We start from the raw sequence: 27259 nt of genomic DNA, 5'->3' as shown, positions 1-27259 counted from the left end.
TATGAAGCCATATTTTAAAATATGAATACAGAAGAATACAGAGTTGTGAAAAAATCCACATGTAAGTAACAGTATATTCAATGAAAACCAATCCCTATAATGATCTGGTATCAATGAAATTTTATCTCTTATGTCCTTTGAATTCAGCAGTTTTTCTTACTAGATCCTTATACCTAATATGAGTTCTGAGTCATTTATTTTAGTTAAAATTGTATATTATTAAGGATGTTAAAGAAATCGTTTGGCCAGTATATCCATTTTAGTTAAGAATCAAGCCACACATGTTATTTACTTAAACCCATCTGCACTTACTTTACCAGTAACATATTTGGTCTGCGGCCCGTGGATTATACAGACAATGAAAATATGAAATCCCTATTGCTGCTACCAGAGAAGAATGAATCATCCTCAACTAGCCATTGCTCGGTGGTAAGCATGGATTTAGCTTTGGGACATTTATATCTTTTATTGAAATTGGTTATGAAAGGAACATAATGGAAAAATTTCCAGTTAGCAAATTACTTTCATTCACCAAACAATTATTGAGCACTTCCTGAGTATTAGCTACTGTGGATTCAAAGACATAATCAGAATAAGACCATCCAGAAATATTTACTGAGCCCCTTCTGTACTAGGCAACATTCATGCAACAATGACTATGAATGATGGAACTCTTATTCTCAAGGAGCTTACCGTCTGGTGAGACATAGGAGAGGGACAGACTGTAAATATGTAAACTAATATAAATAAAATAGTTTCAGGCACACAGAAATGAGTGCTTTGAAGAAGATGATGTGGCTTCACCAGATGGAGATAGTGGGCTCCTGCGAGGGAGGGAGGTCATTGAGGAGGAAGGGCCTTTTAGGCATTGATTTGAATTGAAACCTAAATGCTGAGGGGGAGGCAGCCAGGTGAACATCTGGAGGACATAGCATATAGTCCATTCAGTATATGAGGTTGGCACATTTGAAGGTTAGAAAGAAGTTCAATATTGAGGGAGACTAGTGAGTGTCTAAATGGGACTTTCTGATGGGTTCTATATGAGATGTGCAAAAAGAATGAAATTAGTATGATCATAGCGGTGGAGTAGATGGAGGTGCCATTTGCTGCCATGGGGAAGGAAATCAAGTTCTGTGTGCCAATTTTATGTTTATAATATATCCAATGGAGAGGTTGAATGATCATTGGATATGTAAATCTGGAGCTTGGGAGAGAGATGTAAGCTAAAGTGCAAAGAACACCTATTCCTTAGGAACCCATAGCTGAGTGGGGAATACAAATGTAAAAAATTTTACTACAGATTGCAATGAATTTATAGTGGAAGCTGTTAAAATGTACAGTAGAATCAGAGAGACGAAGGAAGCTATCTTCAGGAGGGATCAGGGAGAACTTCACAAAGAAGGTGTCTTAAGTTGTTAAGGGCAAAAGTTTTAGCATGGTATCTAATAGAATGCCATTGGCTGCCAGTAACAGAAAACCTTTACTCAAATGCTTCAAGACAATTTATTATTGTATGTAGGATAATCCCAATGTAGGATAGCTTTGCATTTGGTTAATTGAGCTGTCATTAGTGGTTGCACCAAACACCCAAGTTTTTTCTATTTCTGTACTTTGCCTTCCTCAGTTTGGTGGCTTTGTCTTCACTAATCTCCCCTTAATGGTTATAGGAAGATTATCACAATTCTAGATGTGACAGTGGCTAGTGAAAAAAGAGGCATTAAAGCCTTTACCAGAGCCTTGCTGTGGATTTCCTCTTGTCTTACTGGTCAGAACTAGTCAGAAATTGGTTTAACATACTCTGGGGCTAGAGACAGGGTCAGCCCTTGGAGGGTGGTACATGAACAAAATTGGGCTTCTGTTAGTGTGGAGGAAGTGAGGAATGGATTTTGATTGGACAATCAGCAATGCCCATTCCAGTCAGGTATACAGAGTGGGGATGACAGTCCATATCTAAGAAACAGCTGCTCAGAGACAGCTTTCTAAAGAAGCTTAGAAATTTGAGAAACTATGGAGTTTAGTGTGAGAGGAACATAAAGTATGTTTAAGAGGAATTCAAGGTGAAAGGCTTTGAATTCCCTAATAAGGAGTTTAGAGTTAATGGGCACTTTCAGTGTGTTTTTTAACTGGAATGGGACTGTCTGCTGGACAGTTGGGAGTGGGAAGAGACTGAAGGCTGATTGGGAGGCTGTGGAAGTAGAGTCCAGGTGTGAAATGCTGAGGACCAGAAGTATAGGTGGGAGTAGTGATGGTGTGGTGAGAAGAAGAAGGGTTTGAGAGAGAGAGTGATGGTGGTGGACTCACTGAATTAGTAACTGCTCAGATGGGGGAAAATAAGACAAGGGGGTGTGCTGAGGTCTAGGACCATTCTAGGACAGAGGAGCCTCTTGTCTAGCAAGGACAGTGGAGTAGTAATTGATGCCATTGTTTAAGATAAGGGGGTAGCCTAGGATCACAGGTGCTCTCCTGGGCTAGTTACCTTCATTCTCCCAACACCTTTATCTCCTGCTTTAGACTTCAGCCTTATAAATATGCTCCACCTTATAGTTTTGGTAATGAACTGGAAGAGAACCTAGAAGTCAGCAGTTTAATTTCCTCATTTTACAAATAAAAAAATCTGAGACCTAGAGAGGTTGTGATTTGCCCCAGGGTTAACCAGACACAAAGAAAGTTTGTTTTTTTAATAGACCAGTTAGAACTCATTTCTTAAATCTTCGGTCAGTACTCAATTCGGTCCCATCGTACCTAACAGCTATAAATTGGTACTTATTTTATTCATTTGTACTTGAAGTCTCCTGGCGGAGCATAGCATAACCAAGTTGCCGTTTGCCAGTGTTCTTTTATGTAAAAGCTGGAGAAGGATTATTTTAAATGTGTCAAGAATAAAGATATCTTTATGGTATTCTTGGAGTTTGAGGATGGCTATGCCTTTCAGAAAAGAAGGGTTCTTGTTAAATGTTAGAAACCTGTATTTTGTGCATGTCATGTGGACATGGTCCGGGAGTGTCATTATTTACTATCTTAGTGACTGATACTTTGCTAAGGAAAAGATAGTGAATAGTATCAAGTCCTTCTAAGTTGAAAGGGTAGTTTGTTCATGTGTAGTCCTTCAGATGTCACCTCTGGGATCTGTGTCCCCCTCAGCCACCACCAGACTAATGGTCAACTGTTTTTCAGCTACATGGGCTGCCTTGCTGTGTCTTGAGCCCACCAAATGGGCTCCCATTTTAGGTCCTCAGCACTAGCTGCTTTCTCTGCCAGGAGCATTATGGGAGCCAGATGTGGCCGTGGCCGTGGCCTACTTCCTCATGCCCTTCACTCTGACTCCAGCGTGGGCTTAGCAGAGAGGCCCCTGTGTCACTGTATATTAAATAGCCACCTCCCAGTGCTGCTCAATTCGTCCCCTGCTTGGTTCTACCATACCACTTACCTGATAATATGTTTTTATTTTACTGTTTTTTCCCCCTCAACTAGAATATAAACTCTGAGGGCAGGGACTGACTCTTTTGTCTACCGTAGTAGCCCTAGCTTCCAGATGGTTTCTGGCAAATACTGAGTGCTCAATAAGTATATGTTGAATGCATGAATGAGCACTGGAATGTTCTTTATCATACATATTTGCCCCTGAAACAAGCACAAGTATTTGGTAGCTGAGTCTGGAATCCTTTAAATCAGTTATTTCTAAGCTATTCTGAGGAGCTGCTCCAAGGAACGTCAAGTAAAAGAGAAGAGATTTGAATTCCTCTACTTCCCATTTAGAATTTTTGTTTCAAGTAAAGATGAATGGCTTTCAGAAAACTGCTTTATTTATTTATTAATTGATCGCTTGATTGATTGAGATGGAGTCTCACTCTGTCACCTGTGCTAGAGTGCCTTGGCGTCAGTCTAGCTCACAGCAACCTCAAACTCCTGGGCCCAAGCAATTCTCCTGCCTCAGCCTCCCAAGCAGCTGGAACCACAGGTGGGCGCCACCATGCCTGGCTAATTTTTTCTATTTTTAGTAGAGATGGGGTCTCACTCTTACTCAGGCTGGTCTTGAACTCCTGAGCGCAAGTGATCCTCCCTCCTCAGCCTCCCAGAGTGCTAGGATTACAGGCGTGAGTTATGGCGCTCAGCCTCAGAAAACTGCTTTAAATTTGAGAAGAGGCCATTAATCTTAAAGACTTAAAAAGCTGCTTGCCATGTTCATTTTGGGACTTCTCTGCCCATGATCCCTTTTGAACAGCATGGTTCTTTTTATATTTTTTCTGATTTTTTTCAACTTTATTTTTTATAAACTCAATTAAGAACAATCATTTTATCTAAGAAAAAGTATCCTATCGAATTGTTCTTTAAGAGTTTGTTTAACGTTAATGAACGTAATATCTAATCTCTATAAAATTATAGTGTTGAATCTTTGGGATGTTTTTGAATCTCTTTTGAGCCTGGTGGTTCTGAGACCTCTGCTTATTCAAATCAAACCCCCAGCCCCCACCCCAGCCCAAATCAGACATGTGGCTCTGGCAGCTGTTTGCTTTATGTTTTATTATAGCATTTCTTAACTATGAGAAATTAGTGCCAGTTTCTATTTTTTATGCAAATTAAAAAACTATGATAGGAAAGTGCTTGACCCACTTTGGTGCTTTCCTTGGGTTGGTGGAAATAGTATCCTGTGCTATATTTAGAAATGATATCTTTTCACTCTTGTATTTTGTGCAGCGAACTAATTTAGCTGAAGTGGAGTTATATAAATTGAGAAGTAATGTGTTCTATTTAAAGCTATTTTTATGGCTTTTATTTATATAACTGACAAGAATTTTTGAAATACTATACTGTTTTTTAATATTATCATTATGTAGTAATTGAACAATCTATAAAGCACTCTAAACTATTTTCATGTTATGGAGTGTTTATACTATTTAGGTTAGGCATGGTTACATCATCTTACAATTTAGTGACTAGGAAAGATACATACACAGAAACTTTGTAAGTTTGTGTGTGGCTTATGTAGTGTGTGTACAGTTAAACCTTTGCTACTAGAACCTTAGAGGAATAGGTAATTTAGGTAGCTGAACTTTTAAGTGCTGAATTCTGTCATTTAAAAACACTTTTTATGGAAATACTTTTAAAAAATGTCCTGTATGCTTTGCTTAATACATAGTGGGCTCTCAACATGTTTTGAGTGAATGAATTATTGAGATCAATCTCTTTATAGATGTAGCCAGTGATTTAAGTGTTGTAGGGCAGCAGACTGATTAAATTATCACTGCTCTGATATGTGGAGTGAATATTTAAGTACCAGCTCTCTCCCATGTAGTGAGTGCACTGAAGGTGGCCATCCCTTCAACGTTTCCCTCATGTTCTTTGGAGGTTTTGAAAGCCCAAATGTCTAGTATACATTATGTACTCATATGCATGTGAGAGCTCTATGTCTTGTGTTTAGAAATGACAGTAGTGTGTTTGGTTTTTTATCCTTTAACACAATAATACTGATTAACTTTTTCTTTCTTGTTTGCCGGATACTTGTTTCAGTCTTCTTAGGTAGCTTTCAGCTAGCTCTCATTCCATATCCATTTGATAAATTTCTGTTGGCTGCTATTGTAACCACTATCCCATTGTTTCTTTGAATCTTTTACTTATAATCTTTAATACTATCCATTGTTGCCTTCTTTTTATTTTTGTCTTTTTTATCTCCTGGAAATTCTAAGTCTAAATATTAAAGTAAAAATAGTTTTATTAGTCAAAGCACTTCTTTCCTTTTCATGAGCTCCATGGACTTCTTACTATTTGTGGACCTGATAGTTTTCTAGTCTGTTTTCATCTTTTCTTAGTTTTGAGAGATTACTATCTTGAAAATAAAAATTTATTTCCTATCTTTGAGGTCCGTTGCTTTTCTATGAATAGAAGCCTTGGTGGAGTTGATGCTTTCAGATACTCTCGGTTTAAACTAAACAGACCAAGTTGAGTTTAACTCTTTTAGGATAAGTTAGTAGTGGGGCATATGGAATTGATCATTTTAAGTGGGTTTTTTGGGTTACTTGGGGGAAAAGGTGACAGAATGAAGTTGTAGAACCCTAGAGAGACCCAATTTAAAATCAAGGAAACAAGATGCCTTGGGTACAGAGAGCTATCCCAACTGATGTTTTCTTGAGGGTAGAATGAAGAAATAGAAAAATAATTGTTTAAATGCATTTTCAGTTCTAGAAACATCTCAGGTCTACAGAAAAAAAAGAGGTAAAAATTTATAATAAAAAATTAAGTATAAAATAAAAAAAAATGCATTGAGCATCAAGGTTCTGAGTATAGATTCAGTGGAAATTATTGAGAATAATTAGAGTAAGTTAAGTAATGAAATTCAAGCTTATATCATATGAAGGTCTGATTAAGATCTTTCTCTAGTCTTCAGATATTTTTAATGCTGTGATGTCTCCTTTTTGTTAACAGATGAACACTGGGCAGCGTAGAGATAGACCTCTTGTGCTTATAGGCAGTGGGCTTTCTTCAGAACAACAGAACATGCTCAGTGAACTTGCCACAGTTCTTAAGGCTAAAAAGTGTGCTGAGTTTGACAGTACAGGTGAGGATTTGACATTTTTTTTTTGGTAGGAAAAAATGTTTAAATAGATAATCCTTTTGAAGAACTACCTTTGATAAACTGACATATGTTTTAGTCATTGGGAGATAACTGTATACATATACTTTGCATCTTGTAATAAATCTAAAGTATTTTTATAGCAATAAACTACTTACAACTTTTTTTTTTCTTTTTAAAGAAACTTGCTTTGTCACCCAGGCTGGAGTGCAGTAGCACAATTATAGCTCATGGGTAGCTCACTGCAACACCAGACTCCTAGGTGGAAGTGATCCTCCAGCCTCAGCCTCCCAAGTAACTAGGACCATAGGTGCGCACCACTGTGCCTGGCTAATTTTTTATTTTATTTTTTTTAGAGACTGGGGTCTTGCTATGTTGCCCAGTCTACTTATAGTCTTAATGTAGTTAGGAAATGTAAAGGTTAAAGCTTTGCATATATTTTAGGACAGAACAGTATGTTGGAGAAGCAAATTTACGACTTTGCTAATAACAAATAAATTATAGTACAATTTAATGCCATAATTCCTTAGTTAAAAGTTGAAAATAAAAGAAAAATTATTTGTTTGCTAATGTGGCTTTAATATTTTTTTTTTTTTTTTCCGAGACAGAGTCTCACTCTGTTAGCCAGGGTAGAGTGCCGTGGCATCAGCTTAGCTCACAGCAACCTCAAACTCATGGGCTCAAGCAATCCTACTGCCTCAGCCTCCCGAGTAGCTGGGACACTACAGGCATGCGTGCCACCATGCCCGGCTAATTTTTTCTATATATATTTTTAATTGTCCAGCCAATTTCTTTCTCTATGTATGTTTTTTTTAGTAGAGATGGGGTCTCACTCTTGCTCAGGCTGGTCTCGAACTCCTGACCTTCAGGGATTCTCTCACCTGGGACTCCCAGAGTGCTAGGATTACAGGCATGAGCCACCACACCTGGCCGTTAATATGGTTTTTTTATATGATTTTTTTATGTTGATGGCCAGCATAGAAAGTGATACTAAATATTAATAAAAGAAGTCTTATATTTAAGTCTAAAAATTGTTGCCTTTGAATAAAATTCAGATAGAAGTTTATAAAATATAGACGTAGCTAGTTATAAAAGCAGGCTAATTAAAGAATTATTTTGGTTTATATCTCTATTTCTTTTACTGCTTTTTTTTTTTTTTGTATTGTAGTAACTCATGTTATTGTACCTGGTGATGTAGTTCAAAGTACCCTGAAGTGTATGCTTGGAATTCTCAGTGGATGTTGGATCCTGAAATTTGAATGTAAGTATTGGATTTGGGGGAATTACAAAATGAATTAAGTAGACTAGTTTCATTTTTCACAGTTATTACTGCCTATAATTATTTAAGGAACTTATGTTAACTTTTTTATCTCTGGTTGGTCACTGCATTTTAAAATTTTTTTTTATACTAATGGCATCATTTAGATGTTAGTAGACATTTACAAATATTTCCTGGCTTTATAGTTCTTTTTTCCTATAATACCAACTATTTTAATAAAGAGTAAATGGAGTACTTAGTATACTTTTGACTTTAAGCAATCCATATTAATGTTAAATGATATATTTAATTTTATAAATGCATGTTTTAAATATACTGTGTGACAGGTCTATGAAATGGAAGTAGTTTATTCTTTCTGTTTATGATTTCTAAAATATTACCTGTATAACACCTTTTTGGTCTCTTAGTTAATTCAGTATTTTTAGGAAGATGTTGAAAATTTTAGACTGCCTTGTACTATCTGATTCCAGCTGTCTCAACCTCCACTGAAAATATGTCCCTGCTTCCCTCTTCTTGCTGGTAGTCAAACCCTACCACCTTCAGTGCTGCCTTTCACCTTCCCTACTGTCACTTGTTTTCTTCTCTTATCCTGGGATTCACTTGGGACTTGAGACAAAAAGAAAGCTTATACACGGTTATTTTCTACTCCTCAATAGCCTAAGTATCTACTTTTGATATCATGGCTAAAATAGGGCAGCGGATTAACTTTTTTTGTTAACTAATTGTTGAGGAAAGATTAGTGGCCACAAAAGAGTGACACAGGGAGTCTTGAAATGATACAGTTGAGTTATTTTATTTTATTTTACTTCATTTCAGAGTACTATGGGGATACAAATGTTTTGGTTACATAAATTGCTTTTGTACAGTTTGAGTTGAAGTTGTAAGTGTACTCATCACCCACATAGTGTGCATTGTACCTTTTAGGTGTGAATTTACTCATTCTCTCCTCTCCCCTCCCATCTGCTTGATTTCTGATGAATTTTATTTCCATGTGTGCACATAAGTGTTGATTGATAAGTTCCAATTTAATAGTGAATACATGTGGTGTTTGTTTTTTGATTCTTATGACTTCACTTAGAATGGTCTCTAGTTCCATCCAGGTTAATATAAGAGGGTATTAGTTTATCATCTTTTTTATAGCTGAGTAGTAACTCCATGTATACATATACCACATTTTATTAATCCACTCATGTTTTGATGGGCACTTGGGTTGTTTCCACATCTTTCCAATTGTGCTGCTATAAACATTTGGATGCAGGTATCTGTTTTATAAAGTATCCTTTTTTCCTTTGGGTAAATACCCAGTGGTGAGATTGCTGGATTAAATGGTAGGTCTACTTTTAGTTCTTTAAGATATTTCCATATTACTTTCCATAGAGGTTGTACCAGTTTGCAGTCCTGCCAACAGTCTCTAAGTCTTCCTATCTCTTCATATCCTAGCCAACTTTTGTTTGTTGTTTGGGGATTTTTTTGATAACAGCCATTCTCACTGGAGTTTAGGTTATAGCTCATTGTGGTTTTGATTTTCATTTTCCTCATGATTAGAGACATTGAGCATTTTTTTATGTTTGTTGGCCATTAGTTTATCTTCTTTTGAAAAGTTTCTTTCATGCCTTTTGCCCACTTTTTAATGGGGTTGTTTGATGTTTTTTTTTTTTCCCTTGGTGATTTGCTTGAGTTCTTTGTAGATTCTGGTTACCAGTCCTTTATTGGATGTATAGCATATAAACAATTTCTTTCATTCTGTAGGTTGTCTATTCACTCTATTGATTGTTTCTGTGGCTACACAAAGAGTATCTTGATCATAGTAGTAGTTACGTTACACCAGGCTACACATGATCAAATTATGTAGATCTGCGCGTGCGCATGCACACACATGGTGTGTGTAACTAGCGAATTCCAAATAAGCTCTGTGGATTGTATCGATGTCAGTTTGTTGGTATTTTTATAATTGTGTAAGATGTTAACATTGGACACTAGAGGAAAGGTGTGTGGGGCTTCTTTTTATATTTCTTTGCAACCTCCTGTGACTAAAATTATTTTAAAAAGTTAAGTTAAAAAAGAATAGTGGATATATTTAATGAAACTTTCTTTTTAAGAAGCAATTGATGGATTAAAATTAGTTTTAAATAATGGCTTTGTGCTTTGGAGGTTTTATGGTAGAATGCTTGATTTATCAAGATCTTAATTATTAATTTACTCTGTAGCTGGATGTTGACTTAGAGTCAACATGTTGACTTATAGAGTCCAAAAAGATACAGATTCAGAGTTTGAGGCAATCCCTTTAAATAATTACTGAGTTTGTAAAAAGAAGGCAAGAACTTTATAATACCTTCTTTCCTAATATATATTTCTCACAGTTTCTATATTGTTCTCAGTGTCAAGTATCTCAGTGTTTTTTGTTTGCTTTTATTTTTTAAAGAGATGGGATTTCGCTATGTTGCCGAGGCTGGACTTGAACTCCTGGGCTCAAGCTATCCTATCTCAGCCTCCTGAGTAGCTGGGAATACAGGCGTGTGTCACTGTGTCTGGCTCAGTTTGATTTTAAAAATTGTTTCAGAGCCATTCGAAACTATTTGAAACCATTTATATTATAAAAAGATGAGGTAGACCAAAGCTTTCAAAATTATGTGTAAAGATTTATGACTTTATGTTTGAGTCTGTCCATTAGCTTGGTGGATAAAAGCTTTACTGGATTAACTATTAAGAAACTTTAAACATTTTATGAGAATTTCGATAAACCAAAGAGATTCAAGAGGAATTTTATTCTAAATTTTCTCTGTAGATAATTGACTTATTTTACAAATTTAACAAAAAGAATTTGGATCCAGTGGAAGTTTTCTGTTCAAAAGCATTTTATCTTAATCGTTTGATATCTATTTTCCTACATTGTATATATAGAGTATCTTACAATGCCACAGTTAATGGACTTAGCATGAAGATTCTGAGAATAGGCCATAATTGTGCAGACCAGCCAATCTGTCTCATCATATTTATTTTACAAATATTTTACCGAATGGTATTTATCTTATATTTTATAGAAATAAGGGTTATAGATGGGAAAAGTTTCTTCTTCAAGATCAAATTTGTGGCTTGGACTCTGCTTTGGTGCTGCTAGTTTGGGTGCTCATTCTACACAGGCAATTAATAACCACTCTCATTACAAGGGTAAATTTTGGTAATTAAAGAGGGGACTAGAATGAAAGAGTATAAGATGTATAAATTAGTCATTTTATTAATGTCTTAGAGTATGAAAAAGATGAAATTGCATGCTAAAGATGCATACTAGCCTTCGATAAGAAAATATTTTTACTGACCTTTTCTTTTAGTATACAGCTTTCAAAGTATTTCCTACTCTAACTTCTTTATAAGAAAATTTAATTCTGTATCCTCATTTCTCACTTCATTGTGAAGGGGAGAGCAGATGGCTGTCATCTTTTCTTTAATAATCTCTCCCTCTTTCCCACTCTCATTTTAGTTTAAATAAAATTGCAGCTGTAGAAGTTTTAGAAGTCCCCAGCTCCTAAGGGAATTGCTGGAGGATTGTGCCAAGCGTTTTACATTGGACTTTTTCTGTGAGATGGGGAAGGGCCAAATAGGGTGTTCGTTTGTTTTTTGTTTTCCTTGAAGAGAGGTAGACCCTAAAAGGCAATTATTGTATCATCATTTATAAATAACCTTATAATCAAGCTAACAAATTCATCCTTAAAATATACTTTTTAAATCTATACTGACAGTGCTGTGGAATTTTGAAAATAAATGCAATTTTTATTCTATTCAAACTTTTGCTAATCATCGGAATAACAAATGTATGTACCAAAGCATTTCTGTAAACACATATTGATTAGACAACTTCATGCTTATAGAAGTCCTCCAGCAAAGATCCTCCAAGGAAAAAAAAAAACAACATCCTTTGTTCCAGGATTCCTACTATGAGGATTTACCCTAAGCAAGTAAGACAGATGAGAGACAAAAGTATTGGCATTGTTATTTCTAGTAGCAAGAGTAGGGAGAATAACATAAATATGAGAGGATTAAGAAAGTTCTAGAATGCTTGAAGATATTGTCTGAAAAAAAGTTTATATTTTTATATGATAAATATTAAGACAAAAATATTCTCAAAAACAGAATTGTTTAAATTTCCCTTTTTTTGAGATAGGCTTTCACGCTGTTGCCCAGGCTAAAGTATGGTGGTGTCATCATAGCTCACTGCAACCTTGAATTCCTGGGCTTGAGCAATCCCCCTGCCCTTAGCCTCCTAAGTAGCTGGGACTATAGGCATGTGCCACAACACCTGTATAATTTTTTCATTGTTGTAGAGATGGGATCTTGCTATGTTGCTCAGGCTGGTCTCAAACTTCTGGCCTCAAATTATCATCCCACCTCAACCTCCCAAAATGCTGGGATTACAGGCATGAGCCACAACCCCCAACAAGGATTGTTTAAGTTTTTAAAAAGCATAAAACAATTATATCTTCACTTTAAACAATATGTAAATGTGTGAATGCGTATGAGTAAAAAATAATCAAAAGAAACCAAAACAGTGGTGGATTGTTGGGTTACTGAAGAGGCCTATATGTTTGTAATGGTTTTAAAGGCAATGTTTTCCTATTAATCAATTTCAAATTCTATAGGAATAAATACAGTTTTTCAAGCTCTAATAATAATTAGAAAATATATTTTTATTTTAGTGTTTTCCAAAGATTAATTGGTTAAGTAAGGGGTTTGATCTTAATCAGGGGAATTAGAACCTGCATGTGTGTATTTCTCCCATTGGAGACACCAGTTATATAGATCTAGCAAATATGTTTTAATATGGTGATTGTCCTAATGAGAACAGAAATTTTTACATAAACATTTGAACTTCTAATATATTACTACAAAAGAGCTCAGAGCATGAATTTTCCATTTTTTGTGAGAGTTTTTGGACATTAGACTGAGTTTGGTCTTTAACCTACACCAAGGTAAAGTATTTTAATTTTAATATTATTATTCATAATACACAGTCTTAGAGTTGATACCCAAGTTTTGCCTGAGAAAATTTTATGGTATAATCATATATTTTTGTGAGAGAATTTGACCTGCTTCTCAATATGCAATAAATGAAATAAATTTATCATATAATCGTGAAAAAATGTGTTTTTATATATAAATATGCTTATGGCTACAATATTAGCTTAAAAAGTAGCCCCAAATAAATAATTTATAAATGATACTTATATAGAATCACACAATCTAATGATCTGTGACAGTATTTCCTGGGATATCTCAAATCTGGATGGGAACATTTAGCATGAAAATTTTATATTTCCAGCGTTTATTTCATTTTCTTTTCACTCTTTGTCATGGAATTTGATATGCTGGGCTCATTTCCCTATTTTACTTGCCATCTGATTTTTCAAAAACTGCATTGATAGTATAAGTTAATTGTATTTCCATTTTTTGTCATTGTTGTAGAGAGTTTTCTATTGTGATTTCTCTTTTTTTCTAAAGTTTAGTGTTATCGTATTTTCTACTTGATTAAAAAGCCTAATATAAAAGCATTTGCAAAAAAGTTGTTTTGCTTTTAAAACCTGGGTGTTGATTTTAATAGAATCAGAAGAGAAATTTCTCAATATTTATTTTGGTTATATGGTGTTATCTTGAGTGACATAAATTCCTAGTTTGGATCTAATGACATATTTATTAGGACTTTTGTTTTGACATACAATAGTGATATATCACTATGATATTAAAAATACCACTGATTCTGTATTTTAATTTTTTTAAAGGAAATTTGGTGTTGACTAAGATGATATTTAATTCTGATTTTTAGTGCTATTTCAGTTACAAATAGCCAGTAGCTCCAGAAGAATAATAGTTCTTTAAAATATGGATTCATTTATGGCTCTGGCTTTTGAAGAGAGTGAGGAAATTCTATGAATGACCTTCCATGCAGAGTTAATTTTCTCTCCCTCCCACGACCCTTTGGACATTTCACAGATCTCCATTTTAAAGCTTTCTTTCATCTTCATTGTCATCTCTAATCATCTGTATGCAGCTATGGATTCAGGAATCCCTTTTTTCCTACTCCCTCTCATTTGTATGATCCTTTTTTTTTCTTCTGAAACTAGGAAAAGCGACTAAATTTAATATGAATCTGTGAACACTATCCATGTTCATGGAGCTAAAATGAAAATATACATCCATTGATCTATATATATGGTTTCATGAAGTAGGAGGCAATAGTGGTGTTACTAGTGATTTAGAATAAAGGAATATCTTTCTGTATAGTACAAGTTTCTTTATAAAAAATTGTTGTAGCCCAGGAATTTATAAGCTGCATTAGTATGCAAAAATTCCAGGCTTTCCCAAGTTACCTAGAGCTACCTTAATGACTTTGAGTTAATGACTTTGGGTTCAGTAGTACTTTGGGAATTGGGCTACTTACCTATATATAAAAAGTAATAAGATCTCAGGGCAAAAAGAAAGCTTGCATGAAATGGTAGGAATGATCAGGAATACACCTGGACTAAAAGAATTCCTTAGTTTAATGGATAGGTAGGCCATCCATTTATTTTTGCAAAGTGAGACCTTCAGTCAAAATCTTAAACTATAATAGAATATGTGAAAAGAAAGATGAAATAAAGCATACATTTTATAAGTATAGGGTCTTGACACATTTTCAAGTATGCATCATTCTAGCATATTCAGAAATCTTTGTTTACATAAATAACTTATTCATGTATAGTCATTTCAGTTTGGAAATTATTAGTTAAGAAAGCTAACTAAAATGTGGTGTTTTATTTGCTTTTTTTTCCTTCAAAAGGGAGAATAAGAGTCCATCTTTTCTATTGAATTGTCTTAGTGACAGATGTTGGAATAGTTATGGGCTTTAGTAATGATTTATTATAAATATCAAATAGCAAATAAAACCTTAAACTACCATCCGTTATTTAGGCTTATTAATTAGGCAATGTTTGGCTGGTAGATTCCTGCATTTCATTGATGATGTTAATGTATCACCATTTAAATTGCTGAAAGTTTGTTTTCTTTATTTTTAAAATCTTTTGTTTGTATATATTCAAGGGGTACAAGTGCAATTTTGCTACATTGATGCATTGCATTGTGGGGAAATCAGGGTCTTCAGGTCATCCCTACACAATGTACCCACCAAACAACCTCCTATCATCCACCTCCCTCTTTGAAAGTTTTTTTTAAAGTTATTTCATTCTTATTGTTTTACTTTTCAATAAATCAGTTCAGTTGGTTTATCCCAAGAGGTTCACTGGGAAGTTGATATGAATTTGTAGTTATGGTCAATGTCTTCTGAGAAGTGTGGTCTTCATTCCGAAACTTATGGTCCAATTTAGAGAGTAGCAACTTTGGCATCAGTCAGATCAAATAAACTCATTCACATACTGAAGACAAAACCAAATGCATTCTTTTCCCCCACAATATCTCCCCACTCCAGGGTAGTAACCAGATTTTACCATTTGGTATATTTTTTGGCTAATCTCTTAAAACTGTCCTCCTACTTAATTGTCTATTAAGTAATAATGTGATTTATTGTAAGGGAAGTACAATATATTAAATATGAATAGAGATGCTTTGTTTTTTTTTGTTTTTTTTTTACAACTTAAGAATAAAGATTAACAACAACAAAATAAACCGAATCTAGGAGTTGGAGGATACCTTAGGACTTAAGTTCCCTTATCTATAAAGTGAAGAGATTGATTAGCCAAAGTATCAGGAGTTTGAGGTTGGCAGTCTGAAGACTGTTAGGATTTATGTGGTTTTGTCTAACATAACGGCATAATTTTTATGTCTTTAGATATGATGTACATTTTCCTGTTTCTTACAGTCTCTACAACCTTCTACCACTTCACACCAGGTTCCTCAAACATTCATATAATCTATTCGGCCCTTTTGTGCATTTGAGTCACAATCCTCAGTGCAGATGTCACGCCTAGCTTTTAAAAAATTCTTGAGCTTTTCTATGCTATAATAGCAACTTTAACAAAATACTTTGTCACGTTTAAATATGTTGTTATAGACCTGAAAACTATTCCTTAGTTTTCAGGAGGGAAAAAAGTGCTATTTTTTTTTCCTTTCTTTCATTGATATTAGGTGGCATAAGGAGTTAGCACATTGTTACTTGGTATAAGAGAATATCAGAGGAATGAATTTGCTCAGCTTAATAACTGTGATTAGAGCATTCAATTTTTCTGCCTTACTTTACAGAAATTTACTGAACAACTGCTATGGAGCTGAAAATTTTATGAATGAAACATACACTATAAATGCAGTAGTTCCTTCCTTCCCATGGACGTTCCATGCTGTCCTTTGGGTGTTTGCCATCTCATTTCTCTTGAACTCCAGTATCTATTAAGGCTAGATTCTGATTGACTTGACTAATGCTGCCAGCACATTGTCGAGGAGCAACAAATACCCTTTTAATATGTTTCTTTTGAAAATTTGAATAATCAGTCAAATAAACCCATAAAATAGACAAGCAGCCACCATAAACACAGCCCATTTACTTATTTCAGTAATTAGTACTTAGCCACTCACTGATACATACAGTAGGTATCATAGGAGTGTTCAGTGTTTGATCTTTGGCTTTATATGCTGGCATATCCATTCATCTAAAGATAAACTGTTGTGAATGTTCTACAAATATCATTGGGAAACAGATTTAGGAAGGGAGCTATTATACATGCTTAAGTGATTAAAAAAGTAGGAAGAATAATTTACATGTAAAGTAATGAGTTTAAGTCACTGGGTTGCTAATGTTTTTTGGGTTGGTATATAATATGGAAATAGCATATGACATAGGACCAGCACACTGTCAATGTTTCTAATATGATATTTTTACCTAGTCAAAAATTTTATTTTGATTCTCATTTTCAATATACAGTAAAGTTAATATTAACTTTATCAGAAAGATAGTCTTTTCCTCAGTGAGCATTTATTAAAATTTATATTATTTCTAAAATATAATTTTTATTACATGCAAAGAACAACAGTTTTCATAGAACATTTATGGTAAGTTGGTGAGAATAACCGGATTCAGAAATTCAGCTTAGAAACTGGAATAAGTATGATTTTGATATTAAAAACAATGGTGGAGAGAGAGACAAGCACTGAAACACAGGCAAAACTAACAAATTAAGAATCACAGGATAGGAAATTACAATGTCTCCAACTTGAGTGTTGAATTTGAATATGCATTAACAGTCCCAAGTTCAGAAAGACTCAGTCTCTTGATGAACCCTATTTTTGTCGAGATGGAGTGGTCGTTAAAATTTTCTGACTTTTATGTATTAAGCAACATCTAGGAATACTCAGTTAAAGCAGCTTTAAAGCATTTGACATATTCACATCATGCCTTTAGAGTCCACAGTTTATCTTGTGTATCAGAAAGTTATATTTTAGTGTAAAATACACAGGCTCTAGGAAACTAAGCTGACTTGGGTTCAAATTCCCATTCTGCCACTTAATAGCTGATGTCTTTAGGCAGATTAACTTCTTTGCATATCAGTTCCCTCCCTGAAATGGAAATAACATACAGTAAATCTTCATTATTGTACATTCTGTATTTGTGAATGTGCTTATTAGTTGCTAAATTTCTTTTTTTTTGTAACTCCCAAATCAATACTCAACAACACTTTTGTAGACATGTGCAGAGTAGCGAAAAATTTGAGTTACCCGATGAACATAGTTCCCAGCTGAGGTCAAACAAAGTGGTTGGTTGCCTCCTCTTTTCAGCTCTCATACTGTAAACAAGTATTTCCCTTTCATGGTCTATTACTTCCATTTTTTTTTGCATTTTTGTGTTGTGTGTTTTTTTTTGTCATTGGTTTCATTTGTTTAAAATGGCTTGTAAATATTGTGCTGAAGTGTTGGGTAGTGTTCCTAAGCTCAAGAAGACTGTAATGCGCCTTTTAGAGAAAATACTGGTGTTAGATAAATTTTGTTAAGGCCTGGAGTGCAATGCTTTTGGCCCCGAGTTTAATGTTAATCAACAATGTATAATAAATAAGGTGTCTTTAAACAAAAAAATATATAAAACAAGGTTAAGTATTGATCAACTGATGAAAATGTTGGGAACAGAGGCTTACAGGAACCTAACCCTGTATTTCCTCCAGGAGCAATGGTTTATTATTCACTAATTCACTGTTCACACATCTTTTTAGAACATAATACTGCAAATGATGACCGTTGACTGTACCAGTCTTGCTGGACTTAGGGAAGAATACAAGTACTTTACTACATAGATAGTAGCTGTTAACAAAGTAATTTTTATCAGGGTCTTAGAACAAACAATTGTATCCTTGGTCCTTTAAAGTTAGAAAAGGAAAATGGAATAAAATAAAGTGGGCTTTAAAGATTTTGTTTTTCTGTTTTCTCCTTTAACTAGAAAATAATGGTGTGTGATTTTAACATTCATTTGGTTTTGGTGAGGACTTGTGATTGTGATTATTTTAAATCAGAAAATTAAAGTTTTCAGAGCACTGGACAGTGTTTACACATTTGGCCTATAACGTTGTATTCTGCTCATAGGATGAATATTAGCTAACATAGTATTCACAGTTTCTATAAAATGATATTGCTATCATTCTCCACTAAAGACCATTTATGAGAAGAGAGTTTTGTCTTAGAGGATTTATAGGTGTAAGAAAAATAAGCTTGCTAAAACCAAACAAATTCTCCTCAGATTCTACTCATTTCTGCCCAGGGAAGCAACAATAAAACATGTTGATATTCTATGTTTTCTTAATGATATTCTACTTTTCATTTTAATATTTAATAATTGTATTTTATTTTTGTTCAATACCAGGAATATTAAGAACTAAAAGCCTGATTTTGTACTATTTCTTGCCTTACTAAAATATATATTTGTTTAGACAGAGTCTCACTTTGTTGCCCGGGCTAGAGTGCTGTGGCATCAGCCTAGCTCACAGCAACCTCAAATTCCTGGGCTCAAGCAATCCTTCTGCCTCAGCCTCCTGAGTAGCTAGGACTACAGGCATGCACCACCATGCCCGACTAATTTTTTCTATATATTTTTAGTTGGCCAATTAATTTCTTTCTATTTTTAGTAGATACGGGGTCTCGCTCTTCTCAGGCTGGCTTCAAACTCCTGACCTTGAGTGATCCTCCCACCTTAGCCTCCCAGAGTGCTACGATTACAGGCGTGAGCCATCATACCTGGCCCTTACTAATATTTTTAATCACTTCACTGTTACATCTAAATCATTAATACTTCCAGAACATTTGATTGCCAGATTTTTTTTAGATTTAAGATAGATTGGTCCAACATTGTTTTCAAAAACAACTTTGCATTCAGATATTTTTACTTAAAAAACAGTTATTTTTGCTTTTTACATATTTGAAAAAATGTGGAATGTAAAAGAATATTTTTCTTCTTTATCTTTCTGACAATCAAATCTGCTCCCATATTTGTTCTTCTTCAAAAGGTTATTACCATTTCCAGTTGAAAGAGAGGGAAAAGCTGAATCTGGAAACATGAATCTTTTCTTGTTGTCTGTAGCTCTAGACCTTTGTTCCTTAATTGACTTTGTAACAAATTTAAGTCATAGCAAGTTCTTCAAATTTCTGGACAAGAATAAGGAGTTTCCTTTGCCTTTATATGCTATGACTTGAGATTGTCTCAGTGGCATCCTTAGTATCTTTAAAACATAAGTATAATTACAAATATGCTTGCAAAATTAAAAGGTACCAATTTTTTCAGTTCTGTCTCTTACTCCAAGTTCTGCAGATTGATTTATGTAAGCCAGAGATGAAGTTTTATTATTATGGTAGTTGGGGGTAATAGAGAAGAAAGTTTAAAAATGGTTATGTCATAAAGACTGGATTAGTCTAAAGCAGACCATTACCAACTCTTGTAAAGTATTAGGTTTTTTGCTTTCAAGCTAATTATTACAAGTCCAGAGGCCTTTTACTTATACACAAATGAATCATAGTTTATATCAAATGCAATACTGAGACAGTTCTGGTATTTGTAGCAGATTAGCTATTGGTTTGGGGCCACCTTTCAGTTCAGAAAGGAGCCCTTTTTAAAGGCTTATGCATAGTTTCAAGGCAAGTAGTGGTTCTTCTCCTGCATTGGGGTCATTCTGTTGTTAAGTAATGATTAATTAGCTAGACAAAATTTTGTGACTGACATTTTTTAAGAGTTTTCCAAAATACTGTTAAATCAGTATATTTCCAACATAGATACTAATTCTCAATCAAAAGTGTATGTTTATGCAAACATAAATTGTTTCTGGTTAAGTTTTAAGGCATTAGATATCAAGTGATAATAGGATGTGATGTTTTGATATTTAAAACTACTTTAAAATAATTAAGAATTTGAAATGTAATTGAACTCTTACAGGTACTGGGTTTTTTTTATTTGTATAGATAGACTCCTTTAACGTTTATGTCTTTAGTGAATTTTATAAGAACTTTTTTCCTTTGTATTAACAACACTAGACAGTGGGTAAAGACACCTGAGTTATTGTCCCAACTTTGCCAATAACCTCTGCTATTAAGCTCCTGTTCCATGGGAAGAGTATATTAAATGCTGAAGAATGCATAAGTGAATAATGTATGATTTCTATCCTCAGTGATAAAACTTAGGTTATTGAGCAAAATAATCTCAAAGACAAATAGCAAATTGTATGAAGAGTTTGTTTTTACGATGAAGATAATTTATTATACTAACCAGTTCTAGAATGCTTCTTGCATTTTACCCAGAAGAGCCCTGTGGAGTAGATAGTATTGTTATTTTCATTTTTCCTTTCTGTAGGCAAGGAAGCTGAGGCTCAAAGAGTTTAAGCAATTATCTCAAAGCAAATAATTGGGGTATCTAAGTCATCTGACTCCAGATCTCAAATTTAGTTTAGTTGTATGCTATCAAAACAGGAGCATGATAAATATACATACATGCCATCAATTCCCTCCGTTGATGATGACAGGCCAGTATCCTAAGGTGTGGCTTCTAGTTTAAGTTGACCGTGTCTTCCCATCTGTGATTGGTCCTGGGCATTCCTGAAGGCTCATATTATTTCTAGAGCTCAGCCGGACAATTGGTGCTGGCTACCAGCCAATGGCCCTGCTCAGGGCTTCCCCACCCAGGAGGCACTTAGTGGAATGACTGTAAACAGTGCCAGGCTGGGCTATCTCTATTGCTCTTGCTTTTTAACTGGAAACTGAACACACTTATCCAAGCCATGAAAATAATGCCTTTTTTTCCCCCTCTGAAGCCCAATCAAATCATCTTATACTGGCAAACTTCAGTGTGTACCTATCAAATGCCAAACATGCCCCAGGCTCTGCTTATTGTTTATTTTAACAAGTACTGTTGAGTCCCTATTGTATAGCCAGCTGAGACAGGTGCTATGGACTGAAGCATTTTCCTTACTGTCAGATCATTTATAGTCTAACAGGAATTAGATGTATGACTGCCAAAATGAGAAGTGCAGATAATAAGTGTTCAGTTTAGATTATTCTGGGCTGGACTCATGATGGACTTTTTATTCACCTTCATTTTGGTAATTGCTATAAGTGAAAATGTAAATTTTTATCCTGTTTGTTTCTTTTTTTTTTTTTTTTTTTTTATTTTTGGACGAGGTTCTGGGGCCCCAAGAGCGGGGGGCCCGGAAGTCGCCCTATCCTATGTTTGAAATAGTATGTTGGTTTAGGTTTTTCAGAAAGGAGATTAAAATTACAGTTAGTGTTTAGTACTAATTGCTTAATCCTCTGAAGGAAAGATTTCTTATAATTTATATGGAAAAACTAGTTTCAGTATATTTTGTTTTGGCATAAAAGTAAGGCTTCTATTTCAAAACAATACCTAACCATGGAGAGGAAAAACAGCTTCTGAGCATATTGCTTAATTTTATTGAGAGAGAAATAACGCTAACTTCTTATTTCCTTTGCTTTTATCCTTGTTTTTTGTCAGGGGTGAAAGCATGTCTACAAAGAAAAATATGTGTACAGGAAGAAAAGTATGAAATTCCTGAAGGTCCGCAGAGAAGCAGGCTCAACAGAGAACAGCTGGTATTTTTTCTTTTGACACTACTTTCATTGTTCTTATTATGACTTAATGTTGTTATCACCATCAGGAAAAACTCCTTCTGCCCTTTCAACAAGTACAGGTGACTGATTAAAATTTTAATTGTGCTTATTGCCAGCACTTGATTCTGAAAGATGATCACAATGAGCAGTAAAATCCAGAAGGTAATAATTTCATACTGTTAATGGATTTTTGGCATCTTGAACATTCCCATAAACCTTTCAGAATCTGAGGTAAATCTCAGATACAGGAAGTAGCTTGAAAGAAGACTTACAGCTGCTGCTCGGATTTAGTTACCATATGTCTTTATGGTCACATATTGCAGTTTTAATGGATAATATTCCATTATCCTGTTGATATATATAGAAATATATTGGAAATGACAAAAGTTTTCAAAGAAGGGAATTGTGAAACAATTCCTTTCTGTAGAGCGCACAGAAGTGTGTTTCATAGCTGGATCCCTAGCCATGGCTTCCTAATCTCTTGTGCCCCAGTGAATACATCTCTGGAACCCTGGAGGCCACATTCCCACCGTGGTTTTCCTGGAGACCTTAGATTGATAATATGTAGCTATGTAGAGACCCAAATGCGAATGCGTAGGGGCAGAACTGTATATGGAAAAGATGTTACTCTTACCATTTAATAAAGTTCAGTCTGGTGTCCCTGAAGCATATTTCAGATACCTTAGGTATTCTTGGGACTTTAAGTCCCACCAAATATGCATAAGCAGCCTGATCAAAGAAGTTTGACTTATAGTTTTTGGATTTTTTTGTTTGTTTGCTTTGTTAGAGTGAAAAGGAACCAAGTTGGTAACTGAATCTTAGGGAAAAAAATCATAAATGCGAAACCTTTATTTGCATAAGTATTTTTCTTGATCCAATTGGTTAGCTTGAAAAACAGCTTGTCCTAGCACCCCATTAAGTAGCTTTTTAACTGCTCATAACTATTATACGTTGAACATCCCTAATCTGGAAATCCAAAATCAGAAACTTTTTGAGTTTCTGATCAGACTTTTTGATTTTCCACAGCACAAGTGGAAAATTCCATATGTAAGCTAATGTGATAGGCCACAGTCAGAACCTTGTGTCATACACAAAATTATTGAAAATGTTGTATAAAACTACCTTCAGGCTATGTGTATATGAAACATAAATGAATTTTGTGTTTAGAATTGGGTCTCATCCCCAAGATAGCTCATTATGTGAATGCAAATATTCCAAAATCTGAAAAAATTTGAAATCTGAAACACTGCTGGTCCCCCAGGCATTTCGGATAAGAGATACTTAACCTATATTTTATTTCCTTCATTCATATGCAGTGTTTTTATTTAAAACTTATTTTAATCTGCCCTTCATATGTTTTTTTCTTATTATTTCAGTTGCCAAGGCTGTTTGATGGATGCTACTTCTATCTGGGGGGAACCTTCACACACCACCCAAAGGACAGCCTTATTAAGCTTGTCACTGCAGCAGGGGGCCAGATCCTCAGTAGAAAGCCCAAGCCAGACAGTGATGTGACTCAGACCATCAATACAGTCGCGTACCATGCCAAACCTGATTCTGATCAGCGCTTCTGCACACAGTATATCATCTATGAGGATTTATCTAATTATTGCCCAGAGAGGGTTCGCCAGGGCAAAGTCTGGATGGCTCCTTCAAGCTGGTTTATAGACTGTGTGATGTCCTTTGAATTGCTCCCTCTTGACAGCTGAATATTATACCAGATGAACATTTCAAATTGAACTTGCACAGTCTATGAGAACCCAGCCATTGTGCTGTTTTTGGTCATTCACATTTTTACAAATAGGTAGAGTTATTCATATTTTTTCTTTGAAGTAAAAAAAAATCTTATGCTAGATTAGGAATTCACTTTGCGTTTACCATTTAGATACTAGGATTGCATTGCAGGATTTTTCTTTTTTAAATTGGCATGTTTTTTGATTCATCATGTCTTTCTATTCAAATTATTAGCTATCAAAGATTTTTAATGAGATGATATCAGATTGTTGGCTAAATATACAAGGGGCCTTTTACTATTCTTTGATGAAAAAAATTGACACCTGCCACCAGCAAAAATTCCTGCCATTCTTTAGTAGACAGAGAGTATTGTCAAATAATTTATTTTAGTTTTATTGCAATGAAAAAAGAGACCTGGTTGCCACCAAAGGTATTAAATTCTTCTATTGTTCTCGCATCTGCATTTGTTAGTTTACATTGTGTTTATTTTGTTTTTTATAATTTACTTGGGTGTCTGTTCCTACATTTTTGTCCTTGTTTTTTCTCTAATGTATTAATCAAGAAATCATGCTTTAAACCTTAACATAGTGTTTTGGTGGAGAAAATCAACATTGGGCTCATGGTACATATTTTTGTTATATACATTTGCTTATTGTTAACTATTAATTTATAACTGTGTTTACTATATATGTATATATACTTAGTGCATTTTTGTCTAACACATTTTAATATCAGTATTTCTTAGAAGGTCTTAACGGTCTAGCAAATTGTCAATCAAATGTCAGTACATTAGATTAAGAAGCAGTTTTTCTAGTAGACCTTGCTAGGTATTTTTAAAATAATTTCTTTGAAGGTCTTAATTTTTTCCTTTCTAAAGTTTTAAAGTTTTTAGGTTGGCGTGGAGGCAGAAGTTGGAGATTACTGGATTTAGAACCAATTTTTGCCACATCACATAAAAGGCCATAACAGTTAAGGGTCAAGGCAGGAGTGGGAAGGGCTTACTCCTAACACCAAACAGTTAAGGCCATGAATAGTAGGCAGGACACCACCCGGGAATGGCCAGACCTGGAAGCTTACTCTGGTCTGAGTGCTGTCACTTGTGAATTGACAAGGATAGATTAGATCATTTTAAAATATTTTTTTAAGAACCAGAATTCTTTCTTAAGGCCTTCCTAGAAGTTGAATATACTTACAATATTAAAGGCTTGAGGAAGGAGACACTGTGGGACCTGCCATTTTGGCAGAGAGGACAGCTGGACTACCACCGGCATAGAATATCCCTAATTTTAAAATACCAAGAATCTGAAGTGTGAAGTTAATCAACATTTTAAGAAACACCTATTTGAAAGTTTGAGATTCTGTTTATCATTTCAAAATACATTTTATTTTAATTCCTTCTTTGGCATCTTAATGTTTCGTACAAAGAAATATATTGTGTGAACAAAATAATATACTTTTGACCCTGACCTTCCAGGGCGAATTAGTGCTGACACTCTGTACAACCAGTAATGTATTTGTCCCACATTTCATTCTGATGGAGAATGATGAACACCATAACACCAAACAAATCTGAGGGGTTAGATAATGTCTGGATTAAATCATTTAAGGTTCTCTGGGATTTTGGTTGTCATTTTTTATTTATAACTGACTTTTAAGTCACTTTCCATTGGCACGTAAGTCACATTCCTAGAAAGGTTTGTATCTGTTTCTTGCATCTGAATTTCTGTTTGTAAAACACCTTTTGGGTTTCTTGCTCATTTTTCTTCATTCATTTTCTTGGTTTATCCCCCTCCCTCTTTGTGATTGTTCCCCCTCACTATTAAGCAGTTTCACTTTTGGTTTCTTTAAATATTTATTTTGGTAGCACTTGGTTTATGTTAAGCTCTTAAAATTTATGATTGTACTACTTTCTATGTAGATGTAATTAGCTTCATTTTTCAATCATAGATTCAAACTTCCTTTTTATTTAGCATAAATCATTAAAGTTATTTGTGTTTCCATATATCTGTAGTATTCTGTGCTGTTGAATAATGAGACTCAACATGACTTGTGGGGAATCCTTATCAGTTAACACAAACATATCATTTTGGACACTAACACTTTTTAATTAATTTTAAATAGAAATATTTCTAAAGTACATTAGATACTTTATTACCTTAAATAAATTATTCTGAATAGAGTGTAACTTTGATAGTGTGGACTCATTGAGAGCATCAATTACACAGTGATTCCTTCCTGGTCCTGTTAAAGTCAGAGGGTTGGGAGCTTTTCCACATTATTTTTCATGGCTGTTTTTTAGCTGTGTTTGCATATATCCCATTTTTCGTTTTTCCCTTGACAGTTGCTACCTTGTAGCTATTTATCTATCTCTAGTAATACTTTATTGTTTCTTAATTTTTTTCTTTTGACTTGCTGAAAAATGGAAGCCAGATTGGAAGTATATTAGAATTATGCCTGAAATAAGGATAAGGGAGCAGTATGTGTGGATTTTGATGATTCACTGAAGAGTTAGATACTTGAGTTTTAGTAGGTAGAATTTGCCATTTATTTTATGTCTCAATTTCTTTTGAGCCCGTTTTGTGAATTTGATGTTACCTCTGCATAGATGAAGATTATGTTTTGGGGGGTTTGATGTTTACTGTGGGAATAAGAAGATTCAGAGGTGGGGGTGAGTTCACATTAGCTGTCATTGCCTCCATGGGTCAGTATAGAAAAAGAGTTAATTGTGTTCTAAAGGTTCATGGACCTCACAAATGTCTATTCTGTTTGCTAATCAGAACACATTAAAGTGCCAGGAAATAATGCTTATTTTATTTAATAACTAAAAGACATTTTTGTTTGAAGATGGATGGAACTACAAATTATGAATTTAATGTTTGACTTTATAAGTCAACCATTTTCAAAGATTTGCACGTCAAACTATCTAATAAATGAAGATGGAGCAGTTCACTTCTAATTGTTTTTAGTCAACTAAAAGTCTTATGTCTGGCTAATTAAGCTGCGTGCTCTCTTATGAATGAGGGATTGTTGATTATTTGTGTAGCTTTCCAAGGCACAAGGTGCACTATTTGATCCCTGTAAGCTTCTATTGGAAGGGTGGTGTGGAAGAAATGGGGAAAGCACTGGAGTCTGCCCTGTTCTGACTTTGAGTTGACTTAAAGGGCTAATGACTAACAGCCCAGTGTCTGAGAAGGATCCTCCACAGGCTTCGAAGTTAGTCACACCTGGGTTTCTTTGTCAACCTATTACTAGTTTAACCTGCGTCATCAGTTATTAAGCGGGAAGAATACTATCCGTCTCACCTGGATGTGAACATGTATGGAAGCACTGAGCACACTAGGTATTCACAGGGTCACCTTCCAGGACCATACAGAGGTGCATCTAAAAGCAGCTCGTGAGAAAGTAGCACAGCTCAAGTCAGAGATCCTGGCTGTTATCTCCCACGCAGGCCCACTGCTGGCCTCCTGTCTTCCTTTCACTGGTAGTAGCTGAGCAACAACTGGAGCTGGGCCTGTCTGGCTAATTTCTTCTGACTTTTACCATTCCATCTACACTGGTGAAGTTTTCCCATCTATGTAGCTTCTCCTGCCCTTTCAGGTAAAACTTCATGC

At 34.8% G+C, this 27259-nt stretch overlaps 1 protein-coding gene across 1 annotated transcript in view; it reads left to right on the top strand.

The window, feature by feature from the left end:
• BARD1 (BRCA1 associated RING domain 1) overlaps positions 1 to 26585 on the top strand; it is an 80119-nt gene extending 53534 nt beyond the window's left edge. The window contains exons 7-11 of the mRNA XM_012756781.3: positions 321 to 429; positions 6421 to 6553; positions 7737 to 7829; positions 21799 to 21896; positions 23291 to 26585. Coding sequence (XP_012612235.2) covers positions 321 to 429; positions 6421 to 6553; positions 7737 to 7829; positions 21799 to 21896; positions 23291 to 23623 — 766 coding nt within the window. The 3' untranslated portion in view covers positions 23624 to 26585. The remainder of the gene's footprint in view (positions 1 to 320; positions 430 to 6420; positions 6554 to 7736; positions 7830 to 21798; positions 21897 to 23290) is intronic.
• Positions 26586 to 27259: the final 674 nt, after the last annotated feature.

The sequence above is a fragment of the Microcebus murinus genome, chromosome 8 (assembly GCF_040939455.1).
Source record: "Microcebus murinus isolate Inina chromosome 8, M.murinus_Inina_mat1.0, whole genome shotgun sequence".
NCBI classification, from domain to species: Eukaryota; Metazoa; Chordata; class Mammalia; order Primates; family Cheirogaleidae; genus Microcebus; species Microcebus murinus.
The sequence above is the reverse complement of the archived record's forward strand: the minus strand, read 5'-3'. Positions and strand labels throughout refer to the sequence as shown.